The sequence below is a fragment of the Petaurus breviceps genome, unplaced genomic scaffold (assembly GCF_028583685.1).
Source record: "Petaurus breviceps papuanus isolate PSGF00001 unplaced genomic scaffold, PetGlider_PUasm1.0 214, whole genome shotgun sequence".
Lineage (NCBI taxonomy): Eukaryota > Metazoa > Chordata > Mammalia > Diprotodontia > Petauridae > Petaurus > Petaurus breviceps.
Genome location: NW_027185863.1, coordinates 12018225 through 12037190, shown reverse-complemented (window position 1 = coordinate 12037190; position 18966 = coordinate 12018225). Strand labels below are relative to the sequence as shown.

The following is an 18966-nucleotide window of genomic DNA, read 5'->3' as shown; positions in this document are numbered from 1 at the left end:
TCTTACTTAGGATATTTTTAGTTTATACGGAGATTTTAAGTGATCACAGAATCTGAAATTGGAAGGGACCTAAGAGAACACCTAATCCAGTCTTCTAATTTTACTGATGAGCATTCTGTGACTTAGAGATATTAAGTGACTGGCCAAAGGTAGTACACAACATGTCCTCTGGCTCCAAAGGCAGTGCTTTCTAGACTATATTACAGTAAGTAAACAATACATTTTAGAATTTAAAGGACACTAGAAGACCCTGCTTGCTCTAAAACATGTCTCCCGCTAGCCTTCCATAGTGCCATTCTCCCCTACTCCCAAACAGAGTTAGTATTCCAGTAATATAAAGTCAGATCATTTTGTCAGCCAAAAAAAATCTTCCACTTGGAAAGTCATTATTGCTAGGTTGCTTACTTTAGATACGTCCCTACTCCTACCTTTACCCTTTTCTGAAAGAACTCCGTATCTATACTCTTCCTTGCTAGAAACTTTTCCTAGCTAACTGGGTCCTTATTCACTTATTACATGACAGGTGAGAAATCAACAGCATAAGTAAGACTATACCCCTGAGAAGCATATGGCCTTTCACATTATGGAATGACTTTGCTGTGTAGGACTGACCCAGGCCTGAATGCACCAAACTAGGAAGGAATGTCAAGAATCTGAAATAACCTGGGTGACAGGTTGAGTGGTGTTTCTCACATGATCACTGTCTGTCATAGTCTCAAGATTATTTTACCCACTGTCTAGACCAGGGGTTCTTAACCTGGAATCTGTAAACTTTTTTTTGTTTTTTATCTTAATAACTATATTTCAATATAATTGGTTTCTTTAATAATCCTACTATGTATTTTATTCATGCATTTAATAATATCATTCTAAGAGGCCCATAGGTATTTTTATCAGACTGACAAAGGGGTCCATGATACCAAAAATAAAAACCCTCTGCTTTAGACTCATGCACATATTTATACTACCTCATTGGAGAACCAGTTGTATCTTCTCAATTCCATTCCACTATATTTCTATTTTCCCTGACCCCCTTCACTCAATACAGTCAGCTGTCATAAATTAAAAGCCTTCCTTCAGTTGCAATAACAAAAGACTACTGCTTTAGCCTCATTAGCCTAGTCTTAACTCTTCTAGGGAAGTCTCTAAACACCAAGAACAGCTACAATGAACTAGGATGATAAATGTTTGCAAAAGTCTAAAGATTCAAATATGTATTACCTTTAAGGAGCCAGGAGAGGTATTGTCCCTAGCCTTTTCTAATTAGTAAGTAAATTTTCAATATTATAGAGTTGGAATTTTAGCACAGAAAACCGGGCCCCAAGGATTGTGGGCACTTAGTATTAGCATATGAAGGCAGAAACCAATTTCAGTTTCAGCAAAATAAGAGATGATTTTGACAAGAGTCCAGAAACAGATTTCACAAACAGTAAAATTTTTTTGACACTGGTTTTTTTTATTCATAATGGCAAGCAACTACATTAAGAGTCTATAAATATCATTTTAAATATTTTCAAAGGTTGACTTGCCACATGCCTTTTTGCCTCTGTACTCTGAGGATGACTGCATTTTACCATCCATCCAGTAGCTTACTTCCCCCCTCCCCTGTACGTGGAGCACTTCACTTTTGTATTTGTATCACCAATCCATAGCACCAGGCTTGACACACAGTACTACTTAATTTTTTTTCATTCACTCATTCATAATGTTTCCTATACCTATACCTAGGATATTTAGTGTAGTGAAGGGTATTTCCTAAAACTATCCTTCATATTAGTTATATAGGGTCAGATTGTGCTAATAAGGCCACGGTCTTGTGTTTGATCATTTTGTTAGCTAGTTAATGAACTGATATGCACATTTAAGACTCCCCTCACAGCACACATTGATAATATATGCCTTAAATTTTTTTTAATAAAGAAATGAACAAAGCAAGTCACTGGAAGCCAAAACTTCTCATCTTTAGGGGTATATAAAGTATTTGTCAAAACAATTATTAATACACAATGACAAAAATTTAGACATCAGAAAGAAAAATTTTAAAGCAGACTTATTTGATTTACATTAACTCTTTTAATTTTGAATATATAACTAAAGACCACTTTGAAAGACATAAGGGATTGCATGAGGCTATCATTGCTTTAGTAGATTACATTATGCTCTATAAAAATAAAAAACCTTTAGCCCAGCAAGAGTAATCTAAAAGGTTACTCAACCAACAAACTATATGTGTCATTGTTCTGTAGCTTGCCACTCAGCATATTAGATTAATTGCATTTACAGTATTTATCTGCTATTCATTTAAACAGAAGAGCTAGTTTTTACAGACAACACACTAATTTATCCTGGTAATTGGAATGCAGACGGATTTTTATCAGTGTGAACAATGAGAAAATTTAATTTAAAAAAGAAAAAACCTCAGACAATTCAGTCATCTTTAGAAGTTATGAAAGCATTGCTTCATCTAAGGGCAAAGTAACATGCAATTACTCTACCTAGAAAACATCTAGTAGCAAACACAAAGAGGCATAGGTACATTTTAGATTATAATTAATCCTGTGAAAAATATATAGTTATAGAGAAAAAAATCAAGGTCAGAATATAATTGCGATATGCTTTTATTTTATTGATGCATTTTCCACTCAAGGTTCTTTAATTTTCACCATTATGTCAAACACAGAAAGAACTGAGAAAAAAACATAATTGTACCATGATTTCTCATTAACTGTTGGACAAATGCCAAGGCCTCCTTACTAAAAACAGAAATAAAAAGGGTAATTTTCTTAGCAAGCAACTTAGTTTCTAAGAATCAGATCCATTAATACAGACCCTTAAAAGATCCCAACTTCAACTTGTCAATCAAGTAGATGACTAATGTGAAGAGATTTCTCCAAAGGCCACACCTTGAGAAAATAAAATAGCCTTTGGATAAGAGGACTGGGTGATTGGTCACCCCTTTTTTGAATAATAAAAGACACGTTTACAGAGAAAATTTTAAAACTAGAGTAATTCTTGGCTGGAAAAAAGTGATGAAATAAAAACTTAAGTCTTAAATGAATTCAGAGGCAAATTCTGAAGTTATGTCATTTGATTATCTCTATTTCACAGATCTTCATGCTCAAAAGAAATTGATGAAAATTTTATTACTTTTGTATGTAAGTATACTTCAATGTAAAATCATCATTTCAAAACTAAATAAATACAACACTGGCTTTCTTCTTCTTTTTCTCTCCTCTTCTTCTCGCTCTCTACTCTCATCCCCAAAATGCCTAAGCTTTGCCAAGGAATTGAACAATCTCAAAAACTGAGCACCTTATTTGTGTCTCACGTACATACTCCTCATGACCAAATAAGATAATAATTGTAAAGCATTTAGCACAGTGCCTGAAACATACTTAACACTAAATAAATGTTAGCTATTACTATTAATAGAATTTCTTCTTTATTGCTTTTCTGAGGTACTTCGAGTCAAACTAATTAAAAATTTTGGCAGAATAACTAGAACATTTTCCCAAATAGGGGAGGAAAAGGGTCAAAAGATAATCCACATAATCAAGAAAGGATAAGAGGATCAATTTCTACTGTCTAAAAATCTGTGTTGCTAGGAGAAACAGCTAATACAACTACAGTATTTTCTAGTAGAGGTTGATAGCCACATCGTTCTAGAAACTATACAAAAGCAAAAAATATATATAAAACAACTGAACACAAGAACTAACAAGGAAAAAAATTCTAATTTTTATGTAAAATACATGGAGCATCATTTACAATTTTCTTTTAGTCACTTGTTACCAAAGAAAAAGCTAAGACAGGCTAAAAGTAAGAGTAATACTGTTTACTAATAATAATAAACAAAGACCAAAAATGGCTATTTGTAAAATCATGGCCACTCATTAGAAGTCTACCATTGAAAAACATAAACCATAACAGAGACCACAGGTGTTTGACCTCGTGGGAAGCAAAGATTCAAATGCCATCCCATCTCCCATCCCAGATAGTAACAACTCATATTTATATAGCATTTATAAAGAAAATGTCCAAAATTTATAAAGGAAGTGAGATAAAACAAGTATTATTATTCTCATTTTACATATAGAAAAACTGAAGCTCTGGGAAGTTAAGTGACTTACCCACAGTTACATGACTAATAAGATCTGAGGCTGGGTATATGTGAAGTCAACTCCTACCAGCATTTTAAGATTTACAAAATGCTTTATGTACAACATTTTAATTGATCCTCATAATAATACTATTATACAAATGTTACAGATATTATTAGTCCTTTTCTACAGATGAGGAAACTGAGACTAAAGGTTCAGGGATTTGCTCAGGGTTATGTAGCTAGAGTCCGACTTAAGGCTCAAATCCAGTTTTCCTGATTCCAGTTTCAACACCCTATCCACTACATTATAGCAGACTTCCTCTCAAAAGGCACAGAGGATATGGTCAGCTACCTCAAGATATACAGATCAAACTACCAAAAATTTTTTTAGTGTTAAATAAATGTACAAATTATTTATCCTATAGAATGATCACACTCAGCTTTTCGTTAAACTGTAAATATATACCACTAGAACAAAAGCTATTCAAATAAATGAAGTATGCCATATACAAAGATAAAAAAATGGTATTCATGGTCTCCAGACCTAACAAAAGAGACAACACTAGAGTTACCACATATAGAACTGCATAAATCAGGATAAACCTAATATCAAATATAATTTCTATTTGCCATTATTTTAAATAAGATTTTATTTTCTTTACACTGTTTAGAGAGTGCAATGAAACAAAGAGGCTCCTAAGCAAGAATTCCGTGTTTATGATGTACTTGTCTTATCAGCCCAACATCACTAAGCCTCCCCACTAAATATACTAGTATATCGGGAGGTGTTTTCATTAGGTTCGTCCTATGCATACACACACTTCCAAGTATTGAGGAGGGGGGAAAAACGGTCTGGATAACATAGACTTTAGACCATCTAACACTAAAGACCTGACTCTAGATTATGGCTCATTTAAAAAAAATAAGATTGAGGGGTAGCTAGGTAGCGCAGGGAATAGAGCACCGGCCCTGGAGTCAGGAGGACCTGAGTTCAAATCTAGCCTCAGGCACTTAACACACACACAAACTAGCTATGTGACCTTGGGCAAGTCACTTAACCCCAATTGCCCCCCCCCAAAAAAGAAAGTTAAAAAAAAATAAGATTGATAAAAAAAAAATTCAAGCTATATTCCTCATAAGAAAGAAAACTTGATTTAGTAACTACATCCAAAGAAATTAACTTGGCTACTTTGAGAGTAGCTAACCAAAAAAAAAAATCAGGAGCAATGTACATACTCTAAAGTATTTTATTATTTTTATTTATAATTATATTTTCAGAAAAACATTTATATGTAGTATAATTATATACCTTTTGCTAATGAATGCATATAGTCATATTCTCACAAATATTTTCATATTTCAAAATAGATCATTGTCAATAAAATAGTAAATACGAGGCTTTTTCATTTGTGGTCCACTAGGTCATGCTGTTTCTCAAAAAGTAACATTTAATAGGCATTCATTAAGCATACAAAATATTAAAATACAGTAAGAGTATATCACTATCCTGGAGTTATGCATTCAATTCTATTTTCTTTACCTCAACAGCTCTAATATTGCAAGAAGCTTATAAATGATCCATGATAAAACTAAAATTACTTAATATGATTGTAATTTTTTAAAAAGACTTCAACATGCATGTTAAAATAATCAATAATTCAGTTTTCAAAATTACCTCCTTATCCTATAAAAAGAACAAATGGCAAAGATAACATAAACAAATGAAATGCTTTACCAGATTCTACTACCACAAAAGTTATGAGAGCTAAGAGCCAAGAAGGAAGAATTTAAGCTAGCACATGTGATGAATTAGAAAGTTGTTATTGAGTCTGATGTAAAACCCAAGCTCAATTCCATTTCTTCCACTAAGACTTTTATTAATGAGCAAATAAAAGTTCACTTCATACTTAGCTACTTAGCAAGAGAAGGATACCTCTTACTAAATTTATTTTAAAACTGAAATATCTGGGAAAGTAGAATCCATTACAAATTCATGCTATCTAATTTTAAACCTTCACTGAAAAGAAAAAGAAAAAAGTCATTTCCCATGGTGCAGTGAATAGAGCACTGGCCCTGGAGTCTGGAGGAACTGAGTTCAAATGTTACCTCAGACCTTAACAAAAAACTAGCCATGTGACCTTGGGCAAGTCACTTAACTCCAACTGCCCTCCAAAAAGCAAAAAAAAAAAAAAAAGAGTCATTTCCCTCAAAAAGCTTACATTCTATGGGGGAGCAGCATCATGAAAGCTAAAGGAGAAATTATGTAGGAGGAGAGGATGACCTATGCTATCAAAAGTTCTAGGTATGGGAACAAAAATACAGTAAATACACAGGAATTTAATTTAAGGAGGAAGATAGAACATCAACAACCATGTAGTAAGATGGATCTGGCAAAGATTCCCAGAGAAGTGAGTGCCTTACTGAGAGCACTGCATGAAGGCTGGGATTCTGAGATGGTTAAATGAAGAGAGCATAGAGAAGACCCTGGACATGGCTTACTTATATTAAAGCTAGGGGTAGGAGGTAGAATGTTAAGTTTGGGTAATAGCTACGCCAGTTTGCCTAGAATGAAAAGGAGTAACATTAAATAAGTATGGCATGGTAAGTTTGAAATAAAATGGTAAAAGTCTTAAAGGCTGGACCTAATTAGGAGTTTCTAAGAAACATAATAGTCAGACCTTGTACCTATGGAAGATGTTTTTTTTTTTTTAGCAGCATGTCAGATGGTATAGAGAAACCAGAATCCAGGAAACAAATCAGAAGATTGAGAAGTGATAAGGATCTAAAACAGGGTAATGGTAATCTAAGAGAAGAAAATCGGAGAGAAAAAATATTGTGGAGAGAGAAACCATAAGATTTAGAAAATCTGTTAGCTACAATAGATGAGGGAGAAGAAAGACTTAGTATCAAGACATAATACTGGATCACTTAAAGGATGATGGTGTTTTCCATGAAAACAGGAAAGTTTGAGGGAGAGGTAGTCACATTGGGATTAATTAACATGCCTAAAGAACATCCAGCATAAAGTTGGTGATACAGAACTAGAGCTGATCAGAAAAATCAGGGATGTATATATGGATGGGGGAATCATCTAGATAAAGAAGATAACAGAACCTATGGTATAAGGAAATCACAAAATAAGAGAATTACAGGCCCAAGAGCTTCTAAGTAGTAGAACTGAAACTAGAACTCAAGTGTCTCAATTGTTCTTTTCAGTTAGTCAACCTGTCTAACATTTTTATTCACTCTTAAAAATGCAATATTTAGTGAAAAAAGAAGGAAGGGCATGGACCCTAGTGTCCTTAATCCTAACCACATGTTCCTCTCAAAACATCCCATTGCAGTATCTAAATTTATGAAATTAGTCCATAATCACTCTTATGTTGTCATACATGAAGCATCTAAGTGGTGTTGCTTTTAGGAATGAAAAAACCAAAGCTCAGAGAATTTTAAGTAACCTGATATTCAGACAACTTCAAATGTGCATCTCTAACTCCAAATTTCTCAAGTCAGATATAACAGGGACTTACTTTCACTGACTCAAGTTTCTTGAGAATCACCTGAACAAGATAACCTCTGTTTACCTCTAAAATTTCTGCTCAGAGTTTATTTACCAAATACTGATATAATCTCAGGCAAATCATTTACCTCTGATGTGCACTCTGATTTAGACATTTGTAAAAACTAAGATAATATCTGAATTCTAATAATCTCAAAGACGTATGAACATGAGATAAGATAGGAAAGCATTTTGAAAAACACAAAGCCCTATAGAAATATAAAGTGATATTAAGGGAAATGTAACAGTAAAAATTATCAATGATGGTATAAAGTCTCGTATCATTACTTACTTCGTGGTATGTATCTTCCAGTTCTCCATCATATATCCAACGGTAAAGAAAATTCAAAACAGGATGCGATACCAAACTGAGAATATGTTGTACTAAGGATCTCATATATGGATCTCCTGTTTTAGTATATGCATGGACTGCTGAAGCTAGTTCACCACCTTTCCTTCCTGGAGGAAAAACATTAAATTTTAAAGATCAAGAGTGACCAATTTTAACATACGAAACATGGAATATAGAAAGTAACATAGAAACATAGAACATAGAAAGTAAGTATGACTAAGACTGACCAAAGAGAAAGATCACCTAATAATAGTCTTAATTCTAGTAAAAGCTATGCAACTAGTCTTTCTTTCAATTTTCATAACTAAATAATGATTTTTCAATCCTATTTGAGCTATTCTTAGATGAAAACTTATATTACCTTGAATTATTCACAAATAGTAAATTCTTCTTAAAGAGACTGATTACATTTGATCACAAGATAAAACTCAAATCTTTTGAAATATAGACTCAGCAAAAGTTAGTAACAAATATTTAAATGAAGATATTCATGATGGCAATAAGATTCTGAAATTTCAAATTTTCCTTTGCACAGGAAGCACTGCAAATAATTGTTTACCATGCTGACAGAATGAAAGTCTTTGCTTTTTCCCAGATTAAAAAAAAAATAATGAATCTATTCTTTTTAACATTCACTTAAAATGTAATTTCAAAGAGTTTTTGGTTGATCAGAAGAATGAAAAGGTCATTTTTTTTAACCTAGTATTGAACTCCACAGAAAAAAATGAAAAATGTACCAGTCATCTCTAAATATATCCTTTTTCCAAAAACCCACTGCTTCCGGTTCATGCAAAAGAGTTAAACTCTTGATATATGTATCTTGAGCTGAACTAAAATCAAAATGATGGAAAAAAGGAAATATCTCTCAAAGAACTAATTTTCATTTTGGACATCTGTATAATCATATTTCTACATATAAAAAGCCCTGATATTTCAAACTGAAACTTTATACTTACAAATCACAATGGTAATCACAAAGCAACTACAGAAAAACAAGTAGGTTAAGCAACAAAAAAAAGTTTTCATTAACATTAAAAATTGTAGCCTTTTTTTTTTTTCAAAATGGGAAACTAGACTCCTGTTTTCAGGAAAATCTTTCAGGAGAATCTAGAAATCATCCTCCAGAAATTTCTCAAAGAAAACTGCCCTGATGTCTTAGAACCAGAGGGCAAAATACAGGTTGAAAGAATCCACCGATCACCTCCTGAAAAACATCCCCAAAAGAAAACTCCTAGGAATATTATAGCCAGGTTCTGGAATGCCCAGATTAAGGAGAGACTATTACAAGTAGCTAGGAAGAAACAATTTGAATACTGTGGAAACACAATCAGGATAACCCAGGATCTAGAAGCTTCTACACTAAAGGATCGAAGGGCTTGGAATATGATATTCCAGAGGTCAAAGGAGCTGGGATTAAAACCAAGAGTCACCTACCCAGCAAAACTGAGTATAATGTTTCAGGGGAAAATATGGTCATTCAGTGGAATAGAGGCCTTTCAAGCATTCTTCCTGAAAAAACCAGAGTTGAACAGAAAATTTGACAAGAAGCAAGAGAAGCATGAGAAGGTAAACAGGGAAAAGAAATCATAAGGAACTTATCAAAGTTGAACTATTAACATTCCTACATGGAAAAACGATAATGGTAACTTATGAAACTTTTCTCAGTAGTTGCAGGGAATACAAGTATATATGTCTACATTGGAGGGTATATGGGAATAGGAATATATATGTGAATGTGTGCATATATGTTTACAGGTATACATAGATAGAGGGCACAGGACCAATTTAACAGGAAGGGATGATACTTAAAAGGTGAAATTAAGAGGTGAGAGGAATATAATGAGAGGAGATGGGGAGAGACAGAATGGGGTAAACTATCTCATATAGAAAAGGCAAGGGAAAATGGTTACAATGGAGGGGAAGAATAGGAAGGCAAAAGGAAATGGATCAACCTTATTCCCATTGTATTTGGCTTGAGAAAGGAATGACATACACACTAAATAGGGTATCTCACCCTACAGGAGAGTAGGGGAGAAGAGGATGAGAGGGGGGATGATGGAAGGGAGGGAAGGCTGAGGGGGAGGGAAGTTGGAAGCACCCACTTTTGAAAAGGGACAGGATCAAAGTAGAGAATAGAACAAGTGGGATGTGGGATAGGAGGGAGGGAAATACAGTCAGTCTTTTACAATATATCTACTATGTTACTGTTTTGCATTAGCCACACATATACAACCTATACTGAACTGCTTATCTTCCCAGTAAGGGTGGGTGACAAGGGAGGAAGGGAATGAATCTGGAATTCAAAGTTTTAAAATCAAATATTTAAATATATATATATACTATTATTCATACTATTTTACATGTAATTGGGAAATAAGATATACAGGCACTGAGGCATAGAGCTCCACTGGAAAAGTTGAAAGGGTATGGGAGAAAATATGGAAGAGAGCAGATTGGAGGAGGGGATATCCTGTGGGACTGCTATTTTGGGGCAGTGGGTAGGGGAAAAAAGGGGAGAAAATTTGTAACTCAAAATCTGGCAGAAATGAATGATGTAAATCAAGTTAATAAAGCATTTGAAAAAGAAAATAAATAAATAAATAAAGGTCCTTGTTCTTAAGTAGTTTACATTCTGGCTTCATTAACTGAAGTTTATTGCAACTACTTCAATAGACTATTGATAAATATGATTCAAGATTAAAAAAATTTTAAATGGTCAAAATGTTTATAAATTATTCAAAAGATATATCTGTATATCATAAATGTTTGAAGACTGGATTTCCCTATCTCCTACCCTTGAAATACAGGGCCTATTCATGGGCTCCTTCACACTACAAATGGGAACAGAAGTTTTATCAGACTCTTAACTAGGCTAGCTCAGTGACTAACATAGAATAAAAAGAATAAAGATGAAAAAAATGATACTATGTGCAGCCACTTTAGCCTAATCTGGTTAAACAAGCAGAAAAATAGGAAAAATAGAAAATGAACAAAATGGAAAGTTACTCTACCTTTCACCATTTCTTGGAGACATTAGTTAACTAAACTGAAATAGCTGCCACAATATGGAGGCTGAAAAAGCTCAGAAATCCACCGAAGGGCAAACCCAAGATGAAACATAGGCAACCAAGGGCACCACTTATTTAGAGTACAAATGTATCCACAAAACATTAAATAAGATGATGAAGATATTCTCCAAAAAGAAGCATCTCCTCATAAAAAAGCAAAACATAACTAATGAAAAAAATAATACATGTTATTTCCTTAATGAAAATATAAAAGAGCCAAAAACACGATTTCAAAGGAGATTTCCTAAGACTATATCTTGAAAGCCACACAAATAACCATAATGTGACTACACTAAAGAGCAACAAAAGCTGTCCTACACAAAGTCCAAGTAAAAGTATTCCCTATTGATACGGAGGTTCTCTAAATATTCGTCTTCAAAGATTATTATATTGAGTCCTAAATCTTTACAAACCTGTCTACATGAAATCAATAGTAATGAAAGAGAGACTAATCTTTTCCATCTATGCTGGAAAGACAAAGCAGATGAAAAATGCCTATGACTATGAAATGCAAGTGATGGTCAGCTTCTTACACTAGTCTATCAACATGAAAATCTTGGATAGCCACTGTAGGTGGAAGAAAAGGATTTAGGTCCTACATTGAACAGGAAAAGGAGATTAGGTTGGAGTGCACTTGGGAAATGGAACAGTACTGTCAACGGTGCCAAATTGTTGATTATCACAAATCTCTTTAATACCAATATTCTCTTGAAATTGTTTTCCTGATGAATCTAGAAAAATAAGCTCTCAGAAGACTAAAAATAGTAACTCAAGAGGCATTAAGTGACCATAAAACAGGCTGTGGAATGTTACCAACAATGATTTGCATGTTAAGAAGTCACGTAGAAGATATTATCAATAATAAGTAAAAAGAATGAAAATTAAAGATAAGAGATGAACAACCAAGTAATACAACAGTACTCCTAACATATTCAAAGTATAAGAGGAGAGGAAAGCCTTCAGTGCATTAGAAAGATCCTTTATAAGGAACTAATGGAAAGAATAATTCTTGTGCAACAAAAATCACAAGAGAAAAAGATGTAGAGGCAATACTTACCTATGACAATGAAATCACCAATTCAAACGTCTAAAGTTTTTATGCAAAAAAAATATTACAGAAGAAAAAACGTGGAGGGAATACCCATTGACAATGAAATCATTAATCCAAAATACAAAAATTCTTTAGTATACACATTTGACTAAAGCATGGGTATACACTTTGCAAAAAGATAGACAGATAAAATCCTTATCAAAATGCTTTTATAACTAAATTTAATTTTTCATTTCTTGATAATCAGGAATTTCTTAGAGTACTCCATTATACTATATCTTATGTTTCTATGTATAGTTATAAAGCCTTAGTTTTATAGATATCAGCAAAAAAGATGAAATAAATCTTTCTTGTCATACTCCATACTTATTAAATACCACAAGAACTAAGGATTATTTGTACTAGACAAGCTCCTTGAGGGTAAATTTTTCATATTTCCTGTTAGAGTGCTTTGAAGAGAACTTAAAAGTAACAAGGAAAACATAAAGGAGGTTTAGATACAAAATAAAAGAATGTCAGTGAGAACAAGAAGGAAAAGTAGAATAAATTAAGATTATTCAAACGGAAAAAATAAGACTGTAATCTTTTCTAACTGGATTTTACTTTATACTCCCTTATATAAAACTGAGAAGATTCTCAGGAGTAGGAAGGTGACAATTCTATTCTAATCTGTGAGAGCTCTTTTTTTGGGGGGTCTGGATCTGTAATTTAATCTGTTGTAATAGTAATGGCATTTAAAGATCCCCCTGTATTGGCTTGGTTTTTGGTTTGATTGTGTTAAAACCCAGAGCTTGTTAATCCCACTTATGGGATGGACTTGTTGACATGAAAAGAGAGTGCTGAACTGGGAGGAGCTGGAGGAGGAGATTTGGAGAGATACAAGAGACAGAAGAACTTTTTGGAAGCAGCACTTTTTGGAGGCAGAGAGAGACTGAGAGGATTGCTGAGGGCCACTTTTGAGTTGCCCAGGACTTTTGAGACCTGCCCCCAGAGGTGCCAAGGACTGAGGAGACATGGCTGTTTTGCTGGTACTTTGTCTGTTTTGATGTTGTTTTGCCAGATTTGTCCACTGGTGAAGGACAGTACTGTTGTTGCAGGGGTCTGGGAAACCTTTCTGTTGGTTCAGAGCTCCTGAGACTTCTGCAGACAGAGAGTGAATACTGTCCACTGGTGAAGGACAGTGCTGTTGTTGCAGGGGTCTGGGAACCTTTCTGTTAGTTCAGAAGCCCTGAAGAAGGATTTTCTTGTTGTATGTTTACAGAAATCCTGGAAGAGGGTTTTGCTAATATTTTCAGGGGGTCCTAGGACTGTTCTGCTGACAGAGGATGAATTAATGAAGGGACTGGCAATGTATCTTGTGGCTTTGCTAAGCCTTGTCTCCCCAGGAATTAAGATTGCTGAGAACTTGCCTTGTGTCAAGATGAAGAAAAGACCTCCATTTGGGTATTAAGTGCTGTGTTTAAACTTGTTGTAACTCTGGGGTAGATTCAATTGTGATCCAGGGGTGGGGAACTTTTGACCTTTTTGTGTTCTATGAGTGAACAAATGAATGTACTTTACTTATGATTGGAAACTAATCTCCATTTGAGAAGAGGGACTTTGTGATGGACTAAATGAAGGTACAGCCTAGGGGTGGAGTAGTATTTAGAACAGGGACTTTGTAATTGATTGAATGAATGTAAGGTCCTGGGGTGGGGTAGTACTTGGAGATTATTTAATCACACTTAGTAAATGCTGTATTTTGAATGATGTCATGTTTTGATCTTCTCTGTTCTTAATTTGTCACTGAATAAAATGGAGAGCACCTATGCTGGTATTCTGAACCTTGGGAAGTTGCCTTTCCTTGGCATTACATTACATCTGTGCAAGAAACTTATCTTGTGGAAACTCCTTCCACTGATGCAGATTGGTCACTTATTTGTAATTTAAATGGTCTCACAAGACTTATTGACTTTAAAATGGAGCAAGTATGAGAAGAATATTTTCTAAGAAATGAAAAAAAAGACCTTGACAGTGATCAACTAGCGCTGCAAGGGTCTTCAACCTAATTTTAGGATCATATGTCCAGACAAGGAGACGACGAAGTGTCAAGCTGCTTTCAAGTCCCAAATTTACACCTTGATCATCTTCTAGCTGAAGCTGGAAAATAAAAGAGAAAAAATTTAAGAATTACCATTTCAAAAAAAATTAAGTAATGTGTTACATAATTTCATGTTTTATTAAAAATGATTTTATGAAATAGATTCTTCTAATTTTAAAAACTGATTAAAGATGTTTTTTATGTGTGGGTGAGTTTTACTGAACTTTTTTTGTTCACTTCTGTATTTACTGTTAAAAAGGACCACTTGGGGCAGCTAGGTGGCACAGTGAATAGAGCACTGGCCCTAGAGTCAGGAGGACCTGAGTTCAAATGTGGCCTCAGATACTTAACACAAAGATTAGTCATGTGACCTTAGGCAAGTCACTTACCCCCAATTGCCTTCCCCCAAAAAAGCAAAAATAAATGAATGAATGGATGAATGAATAAAAAGAGTCACTCTCTGGGAAGGGATATAAAAGGAAATGTAAAGTGATATTAAAGCAAAAGATATTATTTTTAAGGAATAAAATGACAAAAGAAAGGGCTTAGTTTGGGGAAAGTCCACTAATTGTTTCAAGGCACAAAGAATCCATTAAATACAGGAAAATAAGTCACCTTAACTATGCCATAGGATTTCCTAAATGTGTTCCTAAAATGGAACTTTGCTCTCAGCTATGGAATATGCCAAAACTAGATGGTTTCTCCAAGCTACAGTGAAAAATGTTACCAACAAGATTTTTATTTTTAAAACAGGCTGATATTAAAAAAAAATTAATTTAAAACAGTCTACCCAACTACAATTATTATGCATTTGAAACACCAAATAGTAGGGAACTAAAAAAAATCTAAATGTCATTTTACCTGGGAATGCAAAACAGAGAGTAGTCTATAGTATTCTTTAAGTTCTTGATGTAAGGCAGCACAAAAGCTCTGTATAGAAAAAAAAGTACAATAAATCTATTTGTAGGATAATTTTTACAGCAGACTAGCATATATAATATACTTAATCATATAGAAGTCTTTGAAGAAACAGCATCTTGTGCTTTTCACCTTAACTCATTCTTAAATTTAATATATTAAACTTTATAATACATGGGGGATTCATCTTGGTTTAAATATTCATTAAGCTATGCCATAACTCATGATATAAAATGCTATCCACCTCCAAGTCTACAACTGATGGACTCGAGGGCAGACTGAAGCAAATTATTTTCGTTGCTTATTTTTTATTTTTGGAACATCACTAATGCAGAAATTTGCTTTGCATGACTTTATGTGTGTAATATGTATAATATTTCTTAATATATCAATGAGTGGGAGAGGGGATAGAGAGAGAAAATTTGGAAGTGAAAATAAAAATTAAATGTCAAAATTATATTAAAAAAAGATACGCCATAAAATCACTCTCCTCTCAACTCCACCTCCAAGTTGGATTTCTTTATTCTTCCTCTCCTCTCCAACCTTTCTCTTTCAAAGGTCTGGAGAATGTTGGATTTCCCATCTTCCTATCAGTATCCTAGCAGTATACCCAAGACATTAGAAGCTAGCAGCACTGTCTGCATTATGAGTCAAGGGAAAACTAGGCAAAAAATTTCACCATGCTCAAAGAGAACTTCTTGAGCATACCATGAGTGGGAGAAAAGGATAAGCAGCAATTTGTATCTCTAAGTTACCGCTTTACCATCTGCACTCCATACATAAACTTAAGTCCATTTTCCCCTGGACTCTATATATTCTTGTAAGAATCACAGACTTTTCGAAGGGATATTTTCTACCAACCTTTCCTACTAAACTACCTTAATAAATACCCCTTTCTAAAAGTTACTGAATGTTCAACTATCTTGGGAGGAAGCACACAAGTGGAGGTTCCAGACAATGTCATTTAGGAAAATAACTCCAACTCCTCAAGGTACCCCCCTGGAACCCTGAGGTGAAGATGGACCCTTGTTCTGAACCCAAAGGGCTCCATGACACAAAGAAGCCTAAGAACCCCTGGTTTAGGCCTTCATAACCTCTTACCTAGACTGTTACAGTAGCCTCCTAGTTGGTTCCCCTTCCTAAAGTTTCTCTCCAATCCAATCTATTCTCTATAGAGATGCCAAAGAGTTTTCCTTAAGTGCCGATCTGAATGTATCACTCTCCAACTCAATAAATTCTGATAGCTCTCTAGAACCTCTAGGACTAAATATAAACTAGCTGGTTTTAAATCCTTCACAACCTAGCTCCAATTTATACTTCCAGCCCCATAATACATCAGCTCTTATTGCTATCCTACATTCCAGCCAAAAAAAACCCCACCAGACTTCTCCGTGTTCTTTACACAGGGTACTCCTCCACCAGCCTTTGCACTGGCTATCCCCAACTTACCTATATTAATAGAACTGCTCACTTCCAGTAAGATGTAGATCAAGACTTCTACACAAATTTTTTCCTGATCCCTTCAACTGCTAATGCACTCTCTCTATAACTTTGTTGTTATTGTTGTTCAGGCGTTTTTCATTTGTGTCCAACTCTTTATAAGCCCGTTTTGGGGTTTTCTTGGCAAAGATACTGAAGTAGTTTGCTATTTCCTTCTCCAGTTCATTCTACAGACAAGCAACTGAAGCCAACAATGTTAAGTGACTTGCAAGGGTCACACAGCTAGTAAGTGTCTGAGGCTCGATTCAAACTCATGAAAATGAATCTTCTTGATTCCAAGCCTAGTGCTCTATCAACTACACCACCCGGCTGCAGTCTCTCCCTAACTAGTTTGTATTTAACTACCTCACATTTATTTCATATTTATGCAGTTAGCACTTCTACATCTTGACTTTCCTCACTGAAGTTTCAATATATCACAGCTTGGCATAAGAAAATTAAATGGGAATTTTGGGAGAGTTTAGTCAAAACCCCAAATGACACACAAAGCCCAGCAAACAACTCAGAAAAAGTTTAGAAACTCAAAAATACATAAAATATAAGTAAAGTATTTGTATAATGTTAACCCAAATTTTACAATAAGGTATTGTAAGTACTCCATAAAAGAAAAAATTCAAATTTCTTCTCTGGTAGAAGGGGAAGGCCAAAAAATTTTATGAAGATTTTCCAGATCGCAGGGGAGCCATGCCCCTTACCCTCATGATGTGGAAGGGATAACTGTTTCTGTATGTGTTGTCTCTCCCTGAAATAGTATAAATTTTCTGAGAATAAGAATTGTTTCATTTTTTTTTGTGTGCATATTCCCAGTGCCTTACACTGATCCTGGCACATCAAATGCATTTAAGAAAGGTTTGTTGACTAAATGAAAGATTGACTGTATTCCAGGCAAGGAGATATATCTTACATGAATTCATGGAGGTATGGGAAAAAATATCACATTCAAGGAATATCTGTAGCCCAGTTTAGCTGAAACATAGAATGAAGTAAAAGGAATATAATGGAATAAATAAGAAGCATAATTGGAACTAGCTGCCTTAAATAGTGGGTTGAATTTATAATTTTGCCTAGTGGCAAAAGAGAATCCCTTAAGTTTTTTAGCAGAAGAGTCATATAGTCAAATAATACATATTAAGTCTGGAAAAGTAGACTACAGCCAGTTGAATAAATGAAAAAGCACTTATTAAGTACTTACTATATGCAAAGCAATGGGCATATCAATAGAAAAGTAAGTCGATTTTGCTTTCAAGAAACTCACATTCTATTTAGGGCAAAAAATTAGTGTAGATAATGAATCCTCTGAAGTGGCTGCATATATTTGAATTTATACTATCAAAGGTATAATTATGTAAAATATGATCATTGGTTCTAGCCCAATGGAAATATGCAGTGTGAATTCGAATAAAGCTGCCGCCTCAGGAGATTTATTTTTTTTTGCAGTAATTGGGACCTAGTTATATAGAAGAGTAAAATGAAATTATACAATAGAAAGACCTAGTGATACTTTTTCTGAAATTGAGTCATATAATGGTGACAGTGATTATGAAGAAATTTTAAGAATGCCAAACAAAGGGGTCTGTATTTGATCCAAAACAACAGAGCTTCAGGAGCAGGCATATGAGAAAGTCAGTCCTATGACTGAAGAATATCAATTTAGTATCCAGGTAGAGTATGGATTAGAACTAGGAAAGACAGGAGAAAGGGGGATAAATTAGGAAGCTATTGTAATAATCCAGACAAAAGTTGAGGAGGGTTGCAATTAGACACTGGTGGTAATATGAACAGAGAAAAGGTAATGGATAAAAGATGTTGAAGAGGTAACATATACAAGAGCTGACAACTGAATGAATAACAACAGCTAACATTTATATAGTGCTCATTATGTTCCAGCCATTATGCTAAGTGCTTTACAGTTATTATCACTTTTTTTTTTTTTTGCTTTTCGGAGGGCAACTGGGGCTAAGTGACTTGCCCAAGGCCACACAGCTAGTAAGTAGGTCAAGTGTCTGAGGCTGGATTTGAACTCAAGTCCTCCTGACTCCAGGGCTCCATGCTCTATTCACTGCACCACCTAGCTGCCCCCAATTATTATCACATTTGATCCTCACAATAAATACTCTGAAAGGTAAATGCTATTATTATCTCCATTTTTCAGATAAGTAAATTGAAGCAAACAAGATTAAGTGACTTAATCAGAGTCACACAGCTAGTAAGTGTCTAAGACCAGATATGAACTGGAGTTTAAATGACTGCAGGTGCAGCATTCTAACCACTGTACTGCCTAGCTGCATGAATGAATGAATGAATGAATGAATGAATGAATGAATGAATGAATGAAT

General features: G+C 34.5%; 1 protein-coding gene across 1 annotated transcript in view; it reads right to left on the bottom strand.

Annotated features, from left to right (window-relative positions):
• Positions 1-18966, bottom strand: part of TUBGCP3 (tubulin gamma complex component 3) — a 180888-nt gene that overhangs the window by 68092 nt on the left and 93830 nt on the right. The window contains exons 9-11 of the mRNA XM_069094097.1: positions 15074-15142; positions 14139-14271; positions 7954-8120 (exon numbers count right to left, since the gene is read on the bottom strand). Of these exons, the coding sequence (XP_068950198.1) occupies positions 7954-8120; positions 14139-14271; positions 15074-15142 (369 nt within the window). The remainder of the gene's footprint in view (positions 1-7953; positions 8121-14138; positions 14272-15073; positions 15143-18966) is intronic.